Below are 25,000 nucleotides of genomic sequence, written 5' to 3'. Positions count from 1 at the left end.
CCCCTAACCCCCCCTAACCCCCAGCATAATCCCCAGATTAGATTACCTCTCTTCTTTCCAGCCAGTGCTTTTCATGAAGCAATTTGCAGCCTGTGGTGCAGTGAGTCACCCACTGGCCCAACCACGACTAAACCCCTTGGCAATAACCCCCCACCCTCACCTCCTGCCCCCCTACTGCATCCCCCCCACCCCCACCTCCTCCCCACCTACTGCCCTGGTGCAGTTTGAGCTGCTGTGCTCACCGTAGTCTGTGTTCTCAGGCTCCCAGCAGTTAGAAGGCCAGAAGTATGGAGCCTGATGGGAATATGGACATGGAGAAAGAGAGAAGGTTAAGGTATAGATTTAGAGTTAAATGCAGTCAGTTAAAATAATATGGCAATTTCGTTTTCTTATATGTATTTCGCTCACTTGTTCTGTGAATACTAAATACAAAGAGATTATTCTCAAGACTCGGGAGTATTGTCCTGTCCACCTCAGTCTTAGTCTAGTATTGTCCTGTCCACCTCAGTCTTAGTCTAGTATTGTCCTGTCCACCTCAGTCTTAGTCTAGTATTGTCCTGTCCACCTCAGTCTTAGTCTAGTATTGTCCTGTCCACATCAGTCTTAGTCTAGTACAGTGGCGGCGCCAGAGATTTTTTTCTGGTGGTGCTATGGGGGTGCTCGGCGTTTTACTGAGGGTGCTATGAAATTAGGGTGATAGCATATGAGTCTCATTTTTCTCTACTACAACACCTCCCCACCATATCGTCACATATGTTTACACGTTTGATCTCTAACGCGTCTTTGGGGTACATAAAAAGCGTCATTCAAATCGATCGTATTATTATTATCATTAGGCTACTTCTGACGGACGCGCACAAAGCCGCGTTCATCTCCGACGGTCAAAATGGATGCAGCATGTTATAGATAACGTAATCCCAAATACTTCACTTACTTCAGTGTGTAGATTAAAGTTTGCGCCAGATGACTAACAGGTCACCACTACCATGTGCGACAAATTAAACTAAACATACCAAGTTCAATACACTTCTAACTAAAGACGGCAGATTAGAATATCAGATAGAATTAACTTAAACAGGCAAAGAGTCAGAAATGCTTTCAAAAAGGGTATATTATTTTAAGTCACAATAAAAAAAAACATGAATGAGACCAAACAGTAGGCACTCAAAACCACAATAATAAGAGATCAAAAAGTGCACAAAAAACTATGCTTAAAACATCCCTTAATTGTTTCCTAATCATTTCTGCCATTACATTGATCTCATTCTGCACGTCATGGTGCACATACTTTGCATTTGACGGGTTGTTATCTAACTTTTTCTGAACGGTTTTATCAAATTTTCCAATTACAGATAGCAACTCGCGGACATTACCCCTGTTTGCTGAATCCTCATCTTCAATGTGGCCTCGCTGTGAGATCCCCTGACAAGCAGTGTAGCGCAAGCTTTCCACAACATTTTTGTGATATTGGTCTTTTCGGACCATCCTGGGCGTTCATGCTTAAGTCACCCAGGGTGCTAGCAGCATGGCTAGCAGCGCCCTCAGTAGAGTTGAGGGTTAACTTGGACCAGGACGTTCCTCTTCTTCTACATCAAAATCAGAATCCAATACCTCTTGCATTTTTTCTTCCTCTTGAACATCTTATTCAACTCGAGGAAATTTGCGGATCAAATACCGATCCATTTTCGTGATTTTGTGAACGCTTGACTTAGAATTGACCTATCGCGAGGATTACTGTTACTTAGCCTACTACTCATTGAACAATCACGTTCACGCGCAACGTGTCTGTGTCGTGCTACGTGAACAATCTGTTTATTTCAATCTGTTATTTTCTTTAGTGATTAAAATATTATTATCACACAATACATTTTATTAAGAACCCAGAATGAAATTAAATAACAATAATAGGCCTAAATAAACCATTATTTTCTTGGGGGTGCTATGGGGGTGCTATGGCCAATCTAGGGGGTGCTCTAGCACCCCCTAGCCCCCCCCTGGCGCCGCCACTGGTCTAGTATTGTCCTGTCCACCTCAGTCTTAGTCTAGTATTGTCCTGTCCACCTCAGTCTTAGTCTAGTATTGTCCTGTCCACCTCAGTCTTAGTCTAGTATTGTCCTGTCCACCTCAGTCTTAGTCTAGTATTGTCCTGTCCACCTCAGTCTTAGTCTAGTATTGTCCTGTCCACCTCAGTCTTAGTCTAGGTCCCCTCTGGCCTCAAGGGACCCTCTGTCCTCTTGTGAGAGCGAATACACAGCTCTGTGAGCATAGCCTTCACATCTCAAAGATGATAATTCCACAGACTGAAAATGTTAGCCTGACAAAATGTCAGCGCTCAAGTCAAAACACACACACACACATACGCACACACACATAAGACAGAGAAAAAACCTGGGCACGCACACACACACACACACACAAGACAGAGAGAGATACCTTGGAGCACATACACGCACAGACAGAGAGAGATACCTTTCTCAAAAATATGTCGTCGTCCCCCCCCCCCCATGTGTGCCATCAGATGCAATAACTTCATACCACCCACTGTGGATTTACATTGATAAGATACTGTAATTTAAGCTAACCACTTAAATAACTTTCACACTAAAAACCCATCGATTATGTGTGTTTGTGATGTCTAACATATATCCTTTATCAAACACTCACGTTATTGAAGTCATCTTTTTTATCGCTACAGATTACACCTAACACAAGTGTAATTCAGTTGCTTTAAATGTTGAACAGCAGCGTTAAACGTGACACATATTACCAATGGTGACATATTAGCCAATGGTGTTTTCCGTTCCTGCCTGGTAACTAATCTCAACCAATCAAACATTCTAGCATTACAGTCGGTAGGCCGATCGTCTAGGGTAAACGCTTCGTCTACCGACTGGACAAGAGTCCGAATATAAAGACTGAAATGAATATGGATAGGCTCCTGGAGTTGTGTGAATTAACAAGGCTCCATTAGAGGTCCTATTGGGAAGGGATACCACAGGAACTACATTGAAGACAGGGACAATAGCAGGAGAACAACAAGGAAGTGATGTCATAAGGATGATGTCAAGTAGGTTTGGGAGTAGGAGTTATGGGACCACATTCAAAGAGCTATGAATAGCGTACTCATGAGGCTTACGTGGGTAGTCTCCAAGGGCCCTTTGTGTGCAATGTAAGACACTGCATTAGAAAGATTCTGATCACTACTTGTTTGGTTTGGTATATGACATTTTGTATCAAGAGCTTTTATAGCGATATTCAACGGTAGAATTTTGTGAGGACCTCTTTTTAAAAAAAAAGTATTTCTGAACATATACTGTACAATTATGAATTACAATAATACTCTTTGAGTGCACTTTAAGTGATTTTCCCCTGTTTTGGGGGACAACACTATTCTGCCGGCCTAATGCTCAGAGTTCTGTTTTCACTGTGGTGATTGACTGGAAACTCTGTTTGCAAGATGGATGGCTGGATGGCCATTCTGAGTGGCCTTCAGTGACCAGTGGGGGAGGATAAGTGTGAGGACGTAGAAGTGAGGTGTTTGTTTGGAATGTAATTACTATGGCGGCAGTGCTAGAGCTACAGTAGACGACGCGATACAAACAGTTGTTGCAACGCTAGCATCTCTAACAGCGAAAAATTTAAGCTGGAGAAGAAGAATGTGTAAATGTATTCTTCAAGGAGGGAAAAGACATTGTTTATTTACTGCCAATGGAGTTTGGGAAAAAGCCTTTTATGTCCGCTTGCACCATTAGCTCAGATTTTCCACCAATGTAAAATCTTTTTTGTTAGTGGCAAAGTAGGAAGTATAGCAACCCCGATACTGGTTAAAAGCTGGTCCAGTGGTTTCTAAATTAACCTGAATCCTACGTCCATTAGGGTGATAAGAAACAATCCCGATGGCACGTGGCCAGACCCTGTCTATTCGCCAAGTGAGTCTGGCTATACCAGGCTAGGACAACACTGGTGAATATGTGAGAACCATCTTTGAACTCTTGTGTCTCAGCTGGTCTGCTCATTAATCCATCCCACCCCGGCTCGTCTCTGTCAGCCACCCAGGGTTTGAACCCTCACTCTCCATATCAGAGGTGGAAGCTGTGCGCACTACCAAAGAAGCTAAAAGCCATGACTGCAGGCCTTGCCGCAAGCGTGTATTTTGAGAGCTCGAGAGGGAGGTTTACAACACAAAACTCCCACAACCCCTCCATCTGTTACATCACTGGGAGTGTTGCCGTGGGGACCTGGCTCATATGTGGAATTTTGGGGGCAGGAGGGAGCATTTCTCCTCTCCAAAGAAAAAGCTGAGGCAAATGTTACATGGCATGACAATGCAGACATTTCACAGCAACCACAACAAGTTTGTCATTCTGTTTGCATCCAGGACAGGTAGCAATGGAAGCTATTTCAGTTATTTTATGCTGGCAAATCATCAGGTACATTTTGACAACTGGTGTAAATATTTCAAATGTTTCACTCTCAAAATGAATTTTGAATGGGTTCATGGACATCCTGTTTGAGGATGCTGGTGTATTGAAACACAGCCTTGAACGTGTTGGAACATGAAGGACCTATAATTACAAGGAATATTTGACAACGTTTTTCATCCATAGGGAATCTGATCTGTGGAAGAGAATCTAATTCAAAAGACCTTGTGGAAAAATGAAAGGGAATTTCTTACGCCACCGGCCTAGGCATTTATTTTTCTGACTCGCTCGTTAAGAAAATCCTATGAAACAGTTTTGCACACCTCTCATGTATGTTTTTACAAGCCCAAGGAAATGATGGATTCAACACAGCACTGACATATCAAGGTATGTTCCGGTGGCTTAACATGGGTTGGATACCCAGGGAGTACACCTACTGATGAAAATGTATTTCTAAATCGCTTCAGATTAATGCATAGAATATACGAGACGCTTTGGATGAATGCATAAAAATGTGAGTCACTTTGGATATTGCATAAGAATAGGTGAGTTGCTTTGGATAAATGCATAAGAATATGTGAGTCGCTTTGGATAAATGCATTAGACTACAGTATGTAAGTCACTTTGGATATATGCATCAGAATATGTGAGTCGCTTTGGATATATGCATAAGAGTTTGTAGGTTGCTTTGGATAAATGCATAAGACTATGTGAGTCGCTTTGGATAAATGCATAAGAATATGTGAGTCGCTTTGGATAAATGCATCAGAATAGGTGAGTCGCTTTGGATAAATGCACAAAAATATTTGAGTCGCTTTGGCTACATGCATACAAATATGTAAGTCGCTTCGGATCAATGCATAAGAATAGGTGAGTCGCCTCGGATAAATGCATAAGACTATGTAGGTCGCTTTGGATAAATGCATTCGAATTGGTGAGTCGCTTTGGATAAATGCGTAACAATATGTGAGTCACTTTGGATAAATGCATTGCGGTAACTGATGAAGTGCACTTGCTACCTCTGCTGCCAACCTCCCTGTTACATTCACATCAAGGGAGAATTAAAATAAATATATATATAATGCCTCATGGCAACGAAAATCTTGCTGTCAGAATGTCTCCCGTAATTGCACACACATCACCCTGTGCCCAAATGTGGGCACAATATATCAGGCAAGCATCTCTCTCACGAGGGCCCCATCCGTACGAGGCAGTCTTACCTGGAAGCGGTAGAATGTCCCATCATCCTTCAGTGTGAGGACGTGGTCGGAGATGGGGAAGGTGTAGCCCTGGGCGGCGATGAGGCTCCCGATGTGAATGGCTTCGGCTGAACAGGAAGACACGACACACAACACCGCGTTGGTTTGCTTTCGCACAGAGAACCAACTCTTCTGCTGCTGACACCTACGACTGGTGGCGTATCAAGTACGCGGGCACCATGGTTTAATGGCTTGTTTGTGTCGGCGTCACACTTGATTAAATTGGATAATGGAATGTGATGATAGCGGGCTCGTTTCACAGCCTGGTCTGGACGGACGTGCTCACTAAAACACCAACCTGGATCATCAATGGTGAGGTTCTTCATCAGCCACTGCACAATGTCTACACCTAACAAAGACCATAGAGACAGAGAGAGAGAGAGAGAGAGAGAGAGAAAGTGAGGGAGAGTGATGAGGAGGAATGCCTGTGTATTCATTTTGAGAACAAGAGAGATAGAAATTCTAAGTGTTAGTGTGTTAATTTAATTCTGTGGAATACAGAGCCCGGCGGTAATTCATGTGTAGACTCCCCCCGTAGGTAGTGTGTGTGTGTGTGTGTGTGTGTGTGTGTGTGTGCGTGTGTGTCAACGAGTCTCTCCCTTCTAAAGCTCTGCCCTACATCAAGGAAAGCACTTTTTAATTCCACATCATATATTAGCTCTTGGTCTCGCAGGCGTCCACTGAGTGCCCTGCTCTGCAGTAATTGTGTTTATTGATACACATCGCCCGTGGCACATCAACCAAGCCGTATGAATAATAATAATAATGATGCTCCCCACATCGTTTATTTTTTTGCACAGTGGAGGCAGCTGGTGAGTTTAAATGATTTAAGGGAATCCAGACCACACACACACTCACACTAACACACACACACACACACACACACTCACACTGAAACCCACACAGGCTTGAGCTGCCTCTGATCCGTCATCACAGGGCCTAATGCTTAACGCTGCAAATGTCTCGTCCGCTACTCCACCACCTACAATAGTCCCACCATCTCTGTCTAGAAACGTTTTTTTTTTTTTTTTTTATCTTTAGTGAATTTGGCTTGGGATTCGGGATTAGCAGATCAGGGAGTTTTCTAGTTCTTGCATTAGGTCTTTGGCGTCCAATTCAAAAAGGGTGTTTTTTTAGATGGATTTCTCTCGGCAGAAACAAGGCTTATTGCTTCATCCTCACAGTAAGTAATGGTCTTATATATCTTTTACAGGTTCTAGAATGTTTTCCAAATTCTTTTCTATGTTACAAGGTTCTTTTCTCATAAGGACAGAGTTCTAGACCTACCTGTGACCACACTGGGGATCTTGGACAGGAAGCTCTTGACGGTTCTGATTGGCACTCCCTCTGTCTCATGCTGTATTCTGGTGACGATGTCCTCTATCTACAAGAGAACAACCAACAACACACATTGAGGAAGGAAAATTATTGATTGAGGAAGGAAAATTATCTAATATAGACAGGATGAAGGAAAATGGATGAAACGAAGGAAATTAGGCTGTAGTGAAGGGACAGTGCAGTCACCCCATCCCACTCGGCCTCATAACACTACACTCATGCTCTATTAATGCTCTACCATCTGTGAGGGGCCCTCGCACAGGAGTTAAATATACAATATCATTTGAAATATTATAATAATGATATATATACATATTGAATATATGATATAATATTAAACATTATCATGAGGCAAGATATGAAATTAAATATTATTATAAGGTAAGATCATCTCACAACACAACAGGTGAATCAGGACCAAAACACAGATATCCATACAGACACATGTACTGTATGTCTTCATCCTGACACACTTACACTCTTCAATCTCCGCACACACATCGCTCCTCTTAACTTAATTTACGCGTCTCAGTTCAGAGGACGTTCCAGCCATGCTTCCATGAAGGCGACATGGTCTCTCGACCATGAAAGTATAGTTATTCCCACCAGGCCTCCACTACATCAAAAACACTGCCTCCACCACAGGTCGATTGAAGTTAGTTTTTCTTTTTGACAGAATTATGCTTTTAATACAGTCTGCTACACGCACTCGACCTCAAGACATCAGTAGTACTAGTCGACTGCTACCTTCGGAGGAACAGAGACGCCAGCTCAACATCTAAATCGATACCGATAAAACGCTCAGCGACCGGAAAAGCAAGATAGGACTTAACAACGTCCCGTGTGTACGGGTCTCATGGGGGATGGGGGGGGTTCTAAACCAGAGATGCAGCTCTGAGGCAGCCGGCACAGAGGCAGCAGCTGCCGGGAGACGAGCTGAAGTCAGCCACACACACACACACACACACACACACACACACACACACACACACGAGCTGAAGTCAGCCACACTAACACACACACACACGAGCTGAAGTCAGCCACACACACACTCACACACACACAAGCTGAAGTCAGCCACACACACACACACACACACACAAGCTGAAGTCAGCCACACACACACACACACACACACACGAGCTGAAGTCAGCCTGCTCACAGAGGGGAAACCGCAGGAGCCACTGATGGAGCTTAATGGAGGAGGCCTCAGTGGGGCCAGTGCAGTGCTGCACGGTTGCCCCTTGCTCATCTATTTACCACATGAAGCTGCATGATCACAAAACATATGGCTGCGTTTTCAGCCCCTGTTGCCTTCCTTATCATAAGCACTGAACTAAACAGCCATCGACCCTAGGAAACAGGTCGGGGGGGGGGGGGGGGGTGTCCTTATGCTGTTCCTCCCCCAGGTATGAGAGCACATCAAGGTGCCTTTTCATGAAAACGCTGCCCGGGTCTAGGTCTGTTCTTTTCACTCTCAGCAAGGACCCTTCTAGCATCATCTCTCACCGTGCTGCAATTCCACGGCCGTTAGAAGTCAGGCAGGTCACTGACATAGCCGCGCTGACACACTGCCCCTGGTGGAGCAGCCATGAATGAAAGAATGATCTTCTGTTTGCACCCTCCGGCTTTTGCTAATGCTCGCAGCTACACATTAAATGTCCCTTCATCTAGCAGACCAGACACTTGTTATTTCCAGTGACACCCAATGGCAGCGCAAAGACACTTTTATCAACAACAGCAACGTGCTTCTGAGGAACTCATCATATCTTGACCTTTAGGTCAATGCCGTGAACTGCCAGCTGAGGAGACGTTACCATAGCAATTCCTTCAGTTGGCTTGCCTGCCCACTTATCATCTCTTTCTTCAGGCCAATCAATTTCAATTTTCAATTGTATATAGCGCTTCTCTATATACTCGAAGACGCTTTACAGAGTAGCCTGGTCCAGTCCATTCATTCAGACAATCATACCAGTGGTGGTAAGCTACATCAGTAGCCACAGCTGCCCTGGGGCAGACTGACGAAAGCGTGGCAGCCAATCAGCGCCTACGGCCCCACCGACCACCACCAACATTCATTCCAACATTCATTCAGATTCATACGATGTAATGTGATGCATGTCTTTATGATGAGGTCACTCTCCCAACATGCACTGCTCCACTGTAAACATGATTGATGGCGTGGTGTACATGAGGGCTGGTATTGATCCTCCCGGTAGTCCCACTATCACTCCTCTATGAGTGCAGCAAGCAATGATCATTTAATGCTGTGATGATGACACAGTAAAGTAATCGATGTAAGAAAAGATAAAAAAACAACACAAGCTTTGGATCAATAATAGGCAATTAAGAATGATAAAAGTGTGTGTTGCTCATTCAAAATAGGCTATGTTATCCTCGTCCCCTCGGCATGTATGAGTGACTTATAAGGCAGGGGGCAAGCTTGTTTAGCAATAAATATGCCAGTCATCGGAGTAAACAGACGTGTGAGCCACAGACAAGGTCAAAGAGGCGGCTGGAAAAAGCAGGAAGAATCCTGCAATTACAGAGATAAGACCACAAGGGCAAATGGCTGTCTGCGAAAACAGAAATAAACATCCTATCCTCATCACTGGGCCAGCTCAGTCTTCCCCGAGGTAAGCTGTGTCTGTCCGATCAATACTGTAGCTTCCACACCGGATGTGAGCAAGGTGTGGTGTTATGAGAGTGTGTGTGTGTGTGTGTGTGTGTGTGTGTGTGTGTGTGTGTGTGTGTGTGTGTGTGTGTGTGTGTGTGTGTGAGCAAGGTGTGGTGTTATCCATGTGTTCATGCCTGCAGGACATAACCTATATGCTAATATCGAGGAACCGAGGAATAAATCGATAAACAGGTGCCTGCCAAGAGTATTAAATATTTGAGTTAGGCTGAGGGAGCAACTGAGTTGTATAATTGTGGAATAAAATTGTAAAGAGACAGTTTCATTAAACAGGTTGGAACAAAACAGACCTTTTCACAAGAAGTTTGCACAGGTTATTGGAAACCTTTCTCTTCAAACTGTCATTCTCGTGTTATTTCCTTTTCCATTTTCCATAAATCTGCCAAAGATAAAAATCAAAACCGTGCAACACAATTTTAAGCTTGTGTTCAATTCAAATTATACGAATGAAATGTCATTACCATTCCAAACACGGCATTCGTGTAGCCCCTAACAGAAGATGTATTGCCAACAAATTACTGCGAGAGAGCCATGGACCCATAAATGTCAACCATTTAATACTGATGCCACTGGCATTTCAATTAGGTCCTTCAAGATGGTCATTATGTCGCTATTCATAACTCAGAGTATTCTTCTCAGATAGCAGGACTAATGTTGATTCTTCTCCGGCAACACTCGAATCACTGAACCGAACATTTCAAGATGGTCCCCAATCTTGTCACTTTCCCAAGTCTTTGATATCTGTTATCACACACACAATGCATAATCAACCTTATTTGCAATGAATGAAATAAAACAACGTAATCAAGATGAAATTATATCTCTATCACAAGTCTCTCACCCACTAGATGGTCAGCGGCTTTTGAAATTGCCTCCAAGCATCACCCACACGTAGGACAGAATGCCTTTATTTAAACTGACTTGAACATTTTACAAATATATATTATAGCTACATGAAAGGCATAAAATTAAGTAAGTAAGATGCAAACAATAAAATAAGACATTAAAATGCATAGAATATGGATAATAATTAAATAGAATAGAATATGGATAGTAATGGAATAGAATAGAATATGGATAGTAATAGAATATTGAAAGTATTTGAATAGGATGGAATATGGATAGTCATAGAATATGAATAATACAAGAATATGGATAGCAATGGAATAGAATAGAATATGAATAGTTATAGAATTTGGATAGTAATGGAATAGAATGGAATATTGATCAAACAAACAAACGCTTTCTGGGTATTTTTATAGATCTTGGTCAGAAGACTGAATCCTTTGTGTTCCCCTTGAAGACAAACTGATTGATCTAATGAGCTAGCGCCCTCGCGCTCTTGTGTTGTGTGAAAACCTTTAACCTCTATGATTGGCCCAAGAGCTCTTCAGCAAGTTCTCAGTTCACAGCACTTAATCAGTCTCTAAAGGCCTTTAACCCTTGGCTAACTCAATAAGAATGGAGCAAATTGAGAATGTACTGTATTAGACACTGGAATCCTCTGTTTTGATACACAAGTACAAAGTACACTTTGCGAAGGTCAACGTGTTAAATGGGGTTCAAACCCCCCTGTAATTCACACCAGGGACGGACTGGCCATCGGGCATACCGGGCGTTTGCCCGCTGGGCCGGGGTGCAATATGGGCCGATGGTCCCGAATTTTAATTTTTAATTTTTTTCCCCATATAATGGTCTGACCGGCTGGCCCACGAAATTAGTTCATCAGCGGCCCTACTGACACTGGGCTGGCCCAATCACATCCCCTGGGCTGACCCAACACAAACCCCTTTCGATTTGGACCTGCCTACATAATGCATTAGGACGGTAAACAGCGTGGCCCAATGACATGTTTGACACGCGCACGCTAGTCTGCGGCCCATTGGCCGTCTTCTTGAGTGACTAGGGTCTCGTCCATCATATCAGCAAACACCTTCTACCTTTAGCTAAACTTTGCCATCAGCTCCCGTGGATGACAGTGCTGGTGGCTACAGCCAGGGAGATACGATACAACGACCTACGGTAAGCTTACTGATCATGAATTAAAACGTCTCTAAAATATGTTTGACTTAGAACCTATGTTCTATGGCCAAGTTCGTTTGCATAGCTAAATACAAGACAAGTCTGTAGCTGTTTGCTAGCCCTCAGCCTACTGTACTCTGAAACAGCCAGCCGTTAGCCTACACTCTATGTTGTGTGTTTGAGTGGTGCGCGGTGCCATGTCAATTGTTCCGAAAGCCCAGTATTCCCAAACCCTGGTATTCCGAAAATATGCCAATTTGTCCAGATACCGAATTATGATAGCCCGTTATACGCTCCAGTTTTCCCGTCCCCCCCGAAGTTCAGGAGCGTAGTTCAAACGTTAATGCCACCTCATCAAGCGCGTTTCCTACAGGAGGAAATAGACTCCCTTCTAGAAAAGGGAGCAATACAGCCTGTCCTCTCGGAGACGAGAACAGGGGGTTCTTCAGTCGCTATTTTCATGGAAAATATCGACCGATCTTATACCTCCGTATTCTGAACAAAGCTTTAAAGTGTATGATGTGTATTGCATTTAGATTAATTAAGACCACCACCTTAACACACAAACTCTTGTTGAACTCATACAGTAGTAGGTTCAGTGACGTGCGGTGAGACAGCTGTCTTCTGGAGCTTCTGCGAGCCCGTGAATCAATGTTTTGTTGGAATCATGATGTAACGTTGTTGTAGCGGGAATACAGCAATGCTATTTGTATTTTCTAATTGGCAGGTCATATGTATGATTCTAGACTTCGCTAAGCACTGAAGCGACTGAAACGGTGAATTTTGATCACATTCAGCGAAGTTAACAGGTAAAACGGGAGAAAAATAGGGAGTCTTTAGGCCGTCCTGCCTAAAAGTAGGGCGTCCCGTTTCTTCTTATTTTTTAGTAGACTATAGGGCAGACGCCCTGCTAGCTATAAGCCTGGTTGGTGTAGACATTCGAGATTAAAAAGGTGTGTTATCGAATTTAATGGGCCGGTCTGGTTCAAAATGCCCGGGCCGATTTTTTGTCCCAGTCCGCCCCTGATTCACACCATGTTTGTAATACTTAAGTTATATGATATGTATGAAGAAAGTAATAACATTATCAGCATGGTTAAAACGGTATAAAAGAATAACAGTACAGATCAGTCCATATTTTTGGTTTCCCCCCTTATGTTCTCCACATAAAAAGAACGCAGGCATTTGTCCCAGTAGCTGGACCGCTATTTGTGGTGAAAGCTGCAAATGTTCCCTACAGCCCCTTAGGGCTTGCAACTCACAGGCCAGTTTGGGTTTAGCCTATTTACCGTTATTTTGGACAAAAACAAACAAAGCGGTGATATTCAGCCTTCATGTGAGTCCACAACCTTAGAAAAAAGAACCCCATCCTCAAGAGGGTGTATGTCAAAGGTTCTATTGTTTTGCAGCATAACATTGTTTTTTTTAACATGCTGTTACCGTCTTTGTTCTTCTTGGTAAAGTTCACAAGGTTTCAGCAGTCCAGTTCAATTATAAATCACAGGCAGGGGTACTGTCTAGGGCTGCACAGATTATCTATTCAAACCACAGCAAACAACAATATGGATTCAGTTCTCCTATTTAAGTTCCATATTGTAAATAAGGTTGCAAACGAATTTGTCTTCCGGTTTGCAAATAGTGATTGTATGAGATTGTATGGGTCCCCTCAACTGCTAAATTGTGTTCTTAAGAACTCAACCTACCAGTTTCAAATGGATTTATTTATCTTTTGTCTTTGTTTTACATTTATATCACTGCCACGAGAGTAAAGAACAACCTCAAGAAGTAAAATATACAACTACATGCCACACTCGACAAGCAGCCGACTGTTCCTGATTTTATTTATTTATTAAAGACTAAACACAGGGGGGGGAAAGACCTCCCTAAAGAGTCTCTTGAGGAAGCAGCTGCATGACGCTTGGGCTGCTTGTCAGGAGCTCCTTCTCAATCAAACCCACCCTCACAAACTTGATTACAATACGTCACCATGGCCTTAAACTACCACTTTATCCGAAAGGAAGAGGAGGTGGAGGAGGAGGAGGGTGAGGAGGAAAAAGAACAGCGTGCCTACTCAGTACCAGGCAGTTCAAATGAGAAGGCCATTTGGAGGAAAGAAACACTGCAACAAATAGCACTGGAGGTGAAGAGAACTGTTCACACAAGGTTAGGAAGAGTGTGGGTAAGAAAGAAAGAAAGAAAGCATTCCTTTACTCAGGGACATCCTGTCGACCTTCTTTCTGCACAATTTCAGTTGATTCATAAATTCCTAAAGACAATCTAACATTGACCTTCATATATCTGCCAGTGCAAGACACTGGAGAGGATGTGTTTGGATTGGCAACCATATATGTATACCTTGGCAACCATATATATATACCTTGGCAACCATATATATTTATACCTTGGCAACCATATATATATATACAGCCGCGGAAAAAATTAAGAGACCACTTCAAAATTATCAGTTTCTCTGGTTTTACTATTTATTGGTATGTTTTAAAGTAAAATGTACATTTTAGTTTTATTCTATAACCTACTGGCAACATTCCTACCAAATTTCAAATAAAAATATTGTCATTTAGATAATTTATTTGCAGAAAAATGACAATTGGTCAAAATAGCAAAAAAGATGCAGTGTCTTCAGATCTCGAATAATGCAAAGAAAACAAGCTCATATTCATTTTTAAACTACACAATACTAATGCTTACACTTAGGAAGAGTTCAGAAATCAATATTTGGTGGAATAACCTTGATTTAAAATCACAACTTTCACTTGTCTTGGCATGCTCTCCACCAGTCTTTCACATTGCCGTTGGGTGACTTTATGCTACTCCTGGCGCAAGAATTCAAGCAGCTCGGCTTCTTTTCATGGCTTGTGACCATCCATCTTCCTCTTGATCACATTTCAGAGGTTTTTTATGGGATTCAGGTCTCGAAATTGGGCTGGCCATGACAGGGTCCTGATCTGGTGGTACTCCATCCACACCTTTACTGGCCTGGTTGTGTGGCATGGAGCATTGCCCTGCTGGAAAAAACACTTCTCAGAGTTGGGGAACATTGTCAGAGCAAAAGGAAGCAAGTTTTTCTTCCTGGACAACGTTGTACTTTGCCTGGCTGAGGTTTGTAAAAGATCATAAGGATTGAAAAAGCGGACTGGAGGTTCTTCTAAGTTCGTCTTCTCTGATGAGTCTGATTTCACAGTAGGTGCAAGACTCTCTGGCTTGTAGGCCTCTCCAGGTCTCCGTCTAACCATCAGACGACCATGTGTTGGGCAAAGCTGAAAATTGGACTCATCAGAGAAGACGAACTAGAAGACCCTCCAGTCCGCTTTTTTCAATCCTTATGGTCTTTTACAAACCTCAGCCAGGCAAAGTACAACGTTGTCCCGGAAGAAAAACTTGCTTCCTTTTGCTCTGACAATGTTCCCCAACTCTGAGAAATGTTTTTTCCGGCAGGGCAATGCTCCATGCCACACAGCCAGGCCAGTAAAGGTGTGGATGGAGTACCACCAGATCAGGACCCTGTCATGGCCAGCCCAATTTCGAGACCTGAATCCCATAAAAAACCTCTGAAATGTGATCAAGAGGAAGATGGATGGTCACAAGCCATGAAAAGAAGCCGAGCTGCTTGAATTCTTGCGCCAGGAGTAGCATAAAGTCACCCAACGGCAATGTGAAAGACTGGTGGAGAGCATGCCAAGACACACGAAAGTTTGTGATTTTAAATCAAGGTTATTCCACCAAATATTGATTTCTGAACTCTTCCTAAGTGTAAGCATTAGTATTGTGTAGTTTAAAAATGAATATGAGCTTGTTTTCTTTGCATTATTCGAGATCTGAAGACACTGCATCTTTTTTGCTATTTTGACCAATTGTCATTTTTCTGCAAATAAATGATCTAAATGACAATATTTTTATTTGAAATTTGGTAGGAATGTTGCCAGTAGGTTATAGAATAAAACAAAAATGTACATTTTACTTTAACACATACCAATAAAAAGTAAAACCAGAGAAACTGATAATTTTGAAGTGGTCTCTTAATTTTTTCCGCGGCTGTATATATATATATACCTTGGCAACCATATATATATATAGATATGTCTTGTATATCCTTTATCCGAATCAGCACTTCAGCCTTGTACATTACACACATTAAATATCTGAGCTCTTGCCCGAGTGCAGCCAACACCTCAGATAAGTGTATGGTGCTCAGACACACGGCGACCAGACCACATGTTCATCCCAGGGAGCCTGTGCTGAGCTGAGCCTCTGTCAACACAGCTCCCCGTCACCTGCCCCATCACCTGCCCATACTGCTCATACATACTGCTCTAGGTCCTGGCCATAACGAGACTGGATGCAGCCTCAGAGTGAGGGGCAGTGGAGGTGATAGGGATGTGTGTGTGTGTGTGTGTGTGTGTGTGTGTGTGTGTGTGGGGGGGGGGGGGGTTGTGTGTAGATAATGGGGTAAATAGAAGAGGAGCCGTTAGCATTAGATGGTGAGACGGAGTGCTGAAGGGTGGACCTGGCTGTTCTGTCCTGACCTCAGGTAGCCTGTGTGCTCTCCCCATCATCTCCATGGGAACACACATCTCACACACACACACACACACACACACCTCACACACACACACGCACACACAATCAGGGCTTTCTTATTTACCACCAGCAGGGCCTGATGAGTGACACTCAACCCCGTCTGCCTGTCGCTGCTCTCCGCCCACCTAGCAGGACTGCTACTGCCACTGCTGCCACTTCCAAGGACTGGATGGAGGCTCTCAATATGATGGCCTCTCGCTGACAGGCTTTGCATTGGGTTGATAGAACTGTTACAGTTACAGCAGCTCATTTAATATAATAGAAAGTCTCTCAGAGTACGAACTAACACACTTTATAAGCAGTGAGCAGAGGATCTGCTTAAGGTTTCTTCCTGTTAACAGGGAGTGTTTCCTTGCCCCTGTCACCTTGGTGCCTGCTGCACGGTAGTTCAGGCCCTGGACTCTGTAAAGTGCTTTGAGACAATTGCATTGTTTTGACACTATATAAACAAAATTGAATTGAAATAAATTGAGAACTACTTCTGCATCTGCAGCATCTGTTGCCAACAGTTTAAAAAAAAAAAAGAGAGAATGATTTTAATTAATGATACACATTTTCTAACGCAGTGAATGATGTTCAATTATGAATATTTACAATCTACGAGGTAATAATTGTTTTAAACAAATATGTTGCATTAAGCACACACACACACATACACACACACACACACACACACACACACACACACACACACACACACACACACACACACACACACACACACACACACACACACACACACACACACAAACACACACACACACACACACACACACACACACACACACACACACACAACACACACACACACACACACACACACACACACACACACACACACACACACACCTTGTTAGAGATGACCCAGACCGACTATAATTTCTTTTGGGAACACCTGGAACAGCAGCTGGGTACATGGAATGGACGTGGGAGGGGAAGAGAGGAAGAGGAGGAGGAGATGAAGAGAGGACGCTCACACCGCAGCTCAGATGTCTCATCAAAGCCCTCCGTGAGAGCGAGCGGAGCCCCACGCAGCTGCCATGCCTCTGCCATACCCTCCACCTGGGACTTCAAGGTCTGGAGGATTCAAAGCCCCAATGGGACCCACACCAGATGGGCCCCTCTATCCTCCTTTCTGTGTGTTCTCCTCTCCTCTCCTCTCCTCTCCTCTCCTCTCCTCTCCTCTCCTCTCCTCCTGTCTGTCCTTCTGAGTGCTCTCCTCTCCTCTCCTCTCCTCTCCTCTCCTCTCCTCCTGTCTGTCCTTCTGAGTGCTCTCCTCTCCTCTCCTCTCCTCTCCTCCTGTCTGTCCTTCTGAGTGCTCTCCTCTCCTCTCCTCTCCTCTCCTCTCCTCTCCTCTCCTCTCCTCTCCTCCTGTCTGTCCTTCTGAGTGCTCTCCTCTCCTCTCCTCTCCTCTCCTCTCCTCTCCTCTCCTCTCCTCTCCTCTCCTCCTGTCTGTCCTTCTGAGTGCTCTCCTCTCCTCTCCTCTCCTCTCCTCTCCTCTCCTGTCCTCTCCTCTCATCTTTGACACACACCAGATGGGCAAACTACCCCTCAGTACTAAAAGTTAGCCTACTGACACTACATCAGGGGAAAAGCGTCTGTGAACTCCCAATATCCTCTCTCTCTCTCTCTCTCTCTCTCTCTCTCTCTCTCTCTCTCTCTCTTCTCCCTCTTTCCCTCTTTCCCTCTCTCTCTCTTTTATTTTATTCCTCCCTCTACCCAGCTCTTTCTCACTATCCAGGTCTCTCAACTGCCGTCCAGGACTATGAACGCAGAGAATACTGTGTCTTTTTTGTCTACTCTGTCATCATCCACATCTATGATCTCACTTCACAAACTTGAACCTTGCACTTTGTTGCAATTATTATCTACCCTTTTCTTCTTCCATGTAGAGAGCGAGGCGTGTGTTCGCAAAGATGAAGTGTTTACTTATTCAAACCTTCAGAAGCCTACTTCGTCTCTCTCAAGATAGCATCATTTCCACACACAGTCACTGTAAGTCAGAGTACACAGGATAGAGAGGATATTTATAACATTCGTGGTGGACCTCTGGGAGCAGCGTGTCTGTGAATAACAGTATAAACGTAACCAGACACACCAAAACAGGAATGAATAAACATGCATATTTGACAGCTTTTCATCCTAATTCTTTTTAACTCCCTGGTGTGTACTCCTTCAGATGAAGAGATGTTTTAACCTCTCTCTCAGAAAGTAAAAATGCTTCTTAAAATGGGAGATATAGGTGACAGCAGGGACCCAAATATTAGATTTGACCTCTGGATATTCATGGTTTGAATATATCTTAGTTATGATCAATATCTTAGTGTGACTGCGTGTGTGTTAGTGTGATTGTAATGGTGAACAATGTTGCACAACAAAGCTGGCAGCCTTGACGGTGTCACTGACCAGGGTTGCTATAGCAATGCTCAAGCACATCACATCAGTTCTAAAACTAGTTTCCTGTCTAATTCTGTGTCCAATAGTAGGGTCAAAATGTTTTCTTTTTAGTTAGTACTGAAGTCAGTTCTTCCTGATTAACAGGGAGGTTTTTCTTGCCTTTGTCACCATTGTGCTTGCTCTAATGGGGTTCAGGCACGGGGCTCTCTAAAACGCCTTTAGCCAATTATATTGTTTTGGCGCTATATACAGTTAATACAATGAAAATAAATGAAAATACATACACCTTGAATCAAATGTACAGACTGGGCCCCTCTATCCTCCTTTCTGAGTGTTCTCCTCTCCTCTCCTCTCCTCTCCTCTCCTCTCCTCTCCTCCTGTCTGTCCTTCTGAGTGCTCTGTTCTCCTCTCCTCTCCTCTCCTCTCCTCTCCTCTCCTCCTGTCTGTCCTTCTGAGTGTTCTCCTCTCCTCTCCTCTCCTCTCCTCCCTTCTCCTCTCCTCTCCTCTCCTCTCCTCCCTTCTCCTCTCCTCTCCTCTCCTCTCCTCTCCTCTCCTCCTGTCTGTTCTTCTGAGTGTAATTGAATTGTACTCTAGAGTCTAGACCACCCTCCTGGGCACTGACCCTGGCTGTGCAGAGAACAGGCACTGAATGAAGCGGCGACAAACTCCTTCATACAGAATACAGTTTCAAGATGCTAAACAGGGCTGTTATAGGTCACTGCCAAAGCTGGGTGTTGTCAGCAAGTTTGCTGTTTAGCCTAAACTTGAACTGAATTGACAGCAAAACACCGTGTCCTTCTCTCCTCATTTGGTCCTTCTTAAGTCCCTGCGTTTATAGCGAATTAGCCAAAGTCTGACATTAGATTTTAAATAGCAGTACTTTCTTTTTTTTTTACCACACTGTTGAGTTATCTGGGGATTCTTTGGTTCACCTGCCCAATTTAATGATTCAAACTTAAGGTTATATTCTTCCTTAAATTAGCTTGTATGTTTGACACCGTGTCCTTCTCTTCTCGTTTGGAGAGCTTTTCTTCCTCTCCGCCGCCTTGTTTAAATAAGTCGCCCCCTGGTGTACTGACCGCACCTGACCTCTGTGGCCAAATCAAGCAGCCAATCAACAGACAGCGCATAAGTGGGGCACCATGAGCTGCTATGCTGTAGTGTGTTATGGTTTGTACCACGGAGACTATCGTGATGATTCAGACTGAGAGTCACGACGAAGCTTGTCTTTTGATGAGGATGTTTTTTTACATTGCTTATGTTAGCATTACTGTATATGTGCAGATACAGGAGGATGGTTTGGAAATGTAAAAACTGAAAGAAGGGGCCCTTAATCTCGTCAGAATAATAATTTGGCTGCTTTGTGATTTGCCTTGTCTTGTCTTTCTTGTGTTCAGAAGCGTTTGACAGCTGGGAGATGTAGGTCTTAATGGAATCGTAATTACACTGGCCATAAAAGCCTTATAAAGGCCTTGTTGCGAAACAATAAAACAGTCACATGTACCCTCACATGCCCCCCCCCCCCCCCCCCCCCCCCCCCCAGAGTTGCAGAATTGCTCCAGGTCATCTTTTTTTTTTTTTTTTTTTTTTTTTTTTAAACTTATGGGCCATTTTGTTCAAAACTGTGTGCTGGGGAACAGCTGAGGAGCCAAGACCTCCTCTGCACTTAGTGGCTGCTGAGGTGGACGCCATCCTGGGCTTCTGTTAAAGGGCTGCTGAGGTGGACGCCATCCTGGGCTTCTGTTAAAGGGCCGCCAATTTTGGGACTCAATTTTGCTCAAAGGCAAACACCTGTTCCCTTGTGTTTCTCCAGGAGGAAAACTGCAGGAGAGACTCCTCTCTCTGTCCCCTTCTCTTCCTCTCTCTCTCTCTCTGTCCATCTCTCTTCCTCTCTCTCTCTCTCTGTCCCTCTCTCTCTCTCTGTCCCCTTCTCTTCCTCTCTCTCTGTCCCCTTCTCTTCCTCTCTCTCTGTCCCTCTCTCTCTCTCTCTGTCCCCTTTTCTTCCTCTCTCTCTCTCTCTGTCCCCTTCTCTTCCTCTCTCTCTGTCCCCTTCTCTTCCTCTCTCTCTGTCCCCTTCTCTTCCTCTCTCTCTGTCCCTCTCTCTCTCTCTCTGTCCCCTTTTCTTCCTCTCTCTCTCTCTCTGTCCCTCTCTCTCTCTCTGTCCCCTTCTCTTCCTCTCTCTCTCTCTCTGTCCCCTTCTCTTCCTCTCTCTCTGTCCCTCTCTCTCTCTCTGTCCCCTTCTCTTCCTCTCTCTCTCTCTCTGTCCATCTCTCTTCCTCTCTCTCTCCCTTTCTCTCTCCTCCTCTCTCTCTCTTTCTCTCTCTCTTCCTCTCTCTCCCTCTCTCTCTGTCCCTCTCTCTTCCTCTCTCTCTCCCTTTCTCTCTCCTCCTCTCTCTCTCTTTCTCTCTCTCTTCCTCTCTCTCCCTCTCTCTCTGTCCCTCTCTCTTTCTCTCTTCCTCTCTCTCTCCCTTTCTTTCTCCTCCTCTCTCTCTCTTTCTCTCTCTCTTCCTCTCTCTCCCTCTCTCTCTGTCCCTCTCTCTTCCTCTCTTCCTCTCTCTCTCCCTTTCTCTCTCCTCCTCTCTCTCTCTTTCTCTCTCTCTTCCTCTCTCTCCCTCTCTCTCTGTCCCTCTCTCTTTCTCTCTTCCTTTCTCTCTCCCTTTCTTTCTCCTCCTCTCTCTCTCTTTCTCTCTCTCTTCCTCTCTCTCCCTCTCTCTCTGTCCCTCTCTCTTCCTCGTTCTCTCTTCCTCTCTCTCCCTCTCTCTCTCCCTCTCTCTCTCTCTCCCTTTCTCTCTCTCTCTTTCTCTCTCTCTTCCTCTCTCTCTCCCTCTCCTCCGCTCTCTCACCTCCTTTCTCTCTCTTTCTCTTTCTCTCTTAGCACTTCTTGGAGAGCGGTGTGCTAACCGAAAAAGGGTCTGAGAGCCTAATGTGGGACTTTTTAAAAGGGAAAAACAGGAGGTGTTGATGTGTGACTGCTCCTGCTACCTCTCAGCGCATTTAACCTTCCTACACGCAGTTCAGCCTTCCATGTAAACATTGCTATGATAATTCAGCTTTGAAGCACACAAACCATGTCCAGTTTACCTTAATTTCATGCAGCGCAAGCAAGTGAGAGAATAAAGTGCTGGAGATCAGCATAGCATGACCAGACTGGAAGGGAAGAAGCAGCATATGGCAGGCTCCTCATTCCCTTTCTAGTAAGAACACCCCGAGTCTGGAGATGCAGGCAAAAACAACACTGCATACAACAACCTGCATACTCCAGCACACACAATATAAGCATCACTAGAAAACACGGAAAAAAAGAAATGGACAAATGAACATGATCAAAGAAAAGAAAAAAATATAATTCTGGTAGATATGAACACTACACTTGTACACTTTAAACAAGGACAATGGACAACAAAGGAAAGTGAAATATAACTGAAATGTGATCAGTTGAATCAACTGAGTGATGTGGAAGAAGTATAGGCAGCTTGTTGGAATGTGAATTCAATTGCAATCAATACCTCAATACCAAACCATTAAGCTGTTACTATATATATAGAATAGAATACTATTATAGTAGTTTGTTACATAAAAAAATGGTCCCAATGCCTGTATCTATTTTTAGAAATAAAGCTTCTCTTATTTCCCATGACAGAAAGATACTTTTTTTAATCATACGGGCCTGGATGCAAGTAAATGGAGTTAAGATCAATTACAGTTTCATGACTGAAGATGACTTTTCTTTCTACAGTGTGTCTCACCACGTCTAGAAAACAAACCACAATTCAAAACTCATCAACCATGAATAAGCTCCAACGGCCCACTATTAAAAACTGATATCACAATTCTCCAAGTCAATATCAACTTCGTCATTTAAAAAAAGAAAAAAAAACATTTTCTCCCTCCAGTGGTTAAACCTGTCTGTCTTATGAAATGCCTTGGGAGTAAAACCTGCGGATCATATCTCCTTTGGAGAAATGTAAAAGGAGCCATTGCTTCATCACTGCTTTCCATCCTCCCTTATAATCTAATTTTTTCTTAATTACTTGCTCCATATAGCAGTTTCATATATTACACATCCTGTTGGGCAACAGAAAGGCTTGAGAGCCGATGCCAGAGAAATTCAATAGAGTAAAATTAAACAGACCTGGTGGGTGTTATGAGTGGGTAGGGCTTGGCAGAAAGCAGAGGAATCAGAGAGAGAGAGAGAGAGAGAGACAGAGAGAGAGAGAGAGAGAGTGAGAGAGAGAAAGATAGTGAGAGGGAGAGAGGGGAAGGGGGACTGAATCAATCTGCGTTTGGGGGGCTTTCACTTCACCTCATGGATTCATTGCTCTCATTTCACGGAAGAGACGCTATCACAAGCAACTGCCATTATCTGGCAATATCAGGCCACAAATGTCTGTCTACCTATGCCTGCTTCGCCTCTCTCCTTCCAGAAGTGTCTGCCAAACATTCCTATCAACAAAGTACATTTACATTTAACATTTACTCATTTAGCATACGCTTTTTTCCAAAGCGACTTACAAGGATGTATACACATTTACATTTACACATTTAGGAGCAATTAGGGGTTCAGTGTCTTGCTCAAGGACGCTTTGACAGGGAATCGAAACAGCAACCTTCTGACTACTAAACGCCTTCTCTTACTCCTGTACCACTGTCGCCCCCAACCTCTGTTTGAGAGTTCCTTCTTGTGGGTGAGAAAGAAGCATTCAGATGTTGTTTCAGAGATAGTCTGTCAGTTGTGAAGGCCTTCAGTATTTTCCGTGTTTCATTTGGGACGGCATTCAAGCAGTGTGCACCTCCATATTCCGATTGTTCAGTCGGTCTGAAAACAAGACAAAATGAAAAGGCCTGGACCTGGTTGACGGGGCGGTATCCCCCCTGGAAGATCATAGGGCGTGTTAAAGGATTAGAGGATTACAGTTTGCCAAACACGAGGACGAACTTCCTGCAACCCTCACCCAATCTGCCATGAACCCTGGCTTTGCCGGACTCAGTGGGTCACTCTGGGTAACCACATCGGAAGACAGACAACAGGCTTTCTTTCCATCTGTCTTTCTGTCTCTGTCTGTTTGTTATCAGGAGAATGTTGTTTCAGGAGAATGTTTCAGGAGAATATTGTTTGTTGTCAGGAGAATGTTGTTTCAGGAGAATGTTTCAGGAGAATGTTGTTTGTTGTCAGGAGAATGTTGTTTCAGGCAGCCGTGGCCTACTGGTTAGGGTTTCGGGCTGGAAACCGTAGGGTGGCCGGTTTGATCCCCGACCTGTAGGAAAAATGTGGGCGGGGGAAGTGGTAGACCACTGCTCTCCCATGCCCACATCCACGGCTGAACTGAGCAAGGCACCTAACCCCAATCACTGCTCCCCGGGGCGCCGCCAAGGGCAGCTCACTGCTCCGGGTTAGTGTGCTTCACTGTGTGCTTCACTGTGTGCATCACTACCCTGGATGGGTAAAATGCAGAGATAGAATTCAGAGTGTGGGTGTGTCACTATCTCTGCCATAAACATAGTCAGTAGTCACTAGGGCTAATTTCCATCAGGCCAACATGGCACACAGTGACTGATCAAAGGCCATCTTAAATTGGCCACGGTCACAACCGAAATGTCAAATACATCCCTTTAAAAAAAGAGACCATTGATTTTAACAAGAGCTTGAAGTGGCGTACTGCACAGCATGAGACCAACCTACCTCTTTCTTACCTATAGCCCACCGCTGTCGAACCCCAGCCGCCTGCATCTCAGTGTACAGGTGAACGGTTTGAAGCTGAATGCCACCTCAACACCTGTCCGCTCTAATGGCAGAGCTTCTAGAAGCCACTGACACGCGTGATTAATTCTTTGAATTGAAATCTATATGAACCTCCAACCTCCAAAATCAGATACTGCTATCTGAAATGTGGGGACAGGATAGGCCGTGTCCAGTGCTCACCGGGGTTAGATATGGGGACGGCTAGCCCGTGTCCAGTGGTCACCTGGGTTTGTACATAACAGTCCACTTCCTGTTGGCACACCTCTGATGATCCCTCCCTCTTGGGGGCCCTTAGAAGAGCCAATTAAAATGCTGAGGTGAGGGGAGAGTTTTGCTGAGGGACAGACTGAATGCTGACATTGGTGTTTTGACTCCACAGAGGTCCAATTATTCACACTGCCCCCCTCCACCACCATCCCCACCACCCTCTGCCCCCAACCCCTATCCTCTTGGCCACGGCCAGCGCACTGTGCCGGGACCACTACCAGGGCGCACACATTGCTAGAATTCTGGTTCTCAGTGTAACTAG

General features: G+C 44.2%; 1 protein-coding gene across 1 annotated transcript in view; it reads right to left on the bottom strand.

Annotated features, from left to right (window-relative positions):
- LOC308377745 (regulator of G-protein signaling 6-like) overlaps positions 1-25,000 on the bottom strand; it is a gene marked incomplete at both ends in the record, with an annotated part of 82,462 nt that overhangs the window by 13,817 nt on the left and 43,645 nt on the right. The window contains 4 exons of the mRNA XM_080854482.1: positions 243-294; positions 5,642-5,748; positions 5,979-6,029; positions 6,968-7,064. Of these exons, the coding sequence (XP_080710608.1) occupies positions 243-294; positions 5,642-5,748; positions 5,979-6,029; positions 6,968-7,064 (307 nt within the window). The remainder of the gene's footprint in view (positions 1-242; positions 295-5,641; positions 5,749-5,978; positions 6,030-6,967; positions 7,065-25,000) is intronic.

Source organism: Sprattus sprattus, assembly GCF_963457725.1.
Source record: "Sprattus sprattus genome assembly, chromosome: 16".
Lineage (NCBI taxonomy): Eukaryota > Metazoa > Chordata > Actinopteri > Clupeiformes > Clupeidae > Sprattus > Sprattus sprattus.
This window is presented reverse-complemented; position numbering and strand designations above follow the sequence as displayed.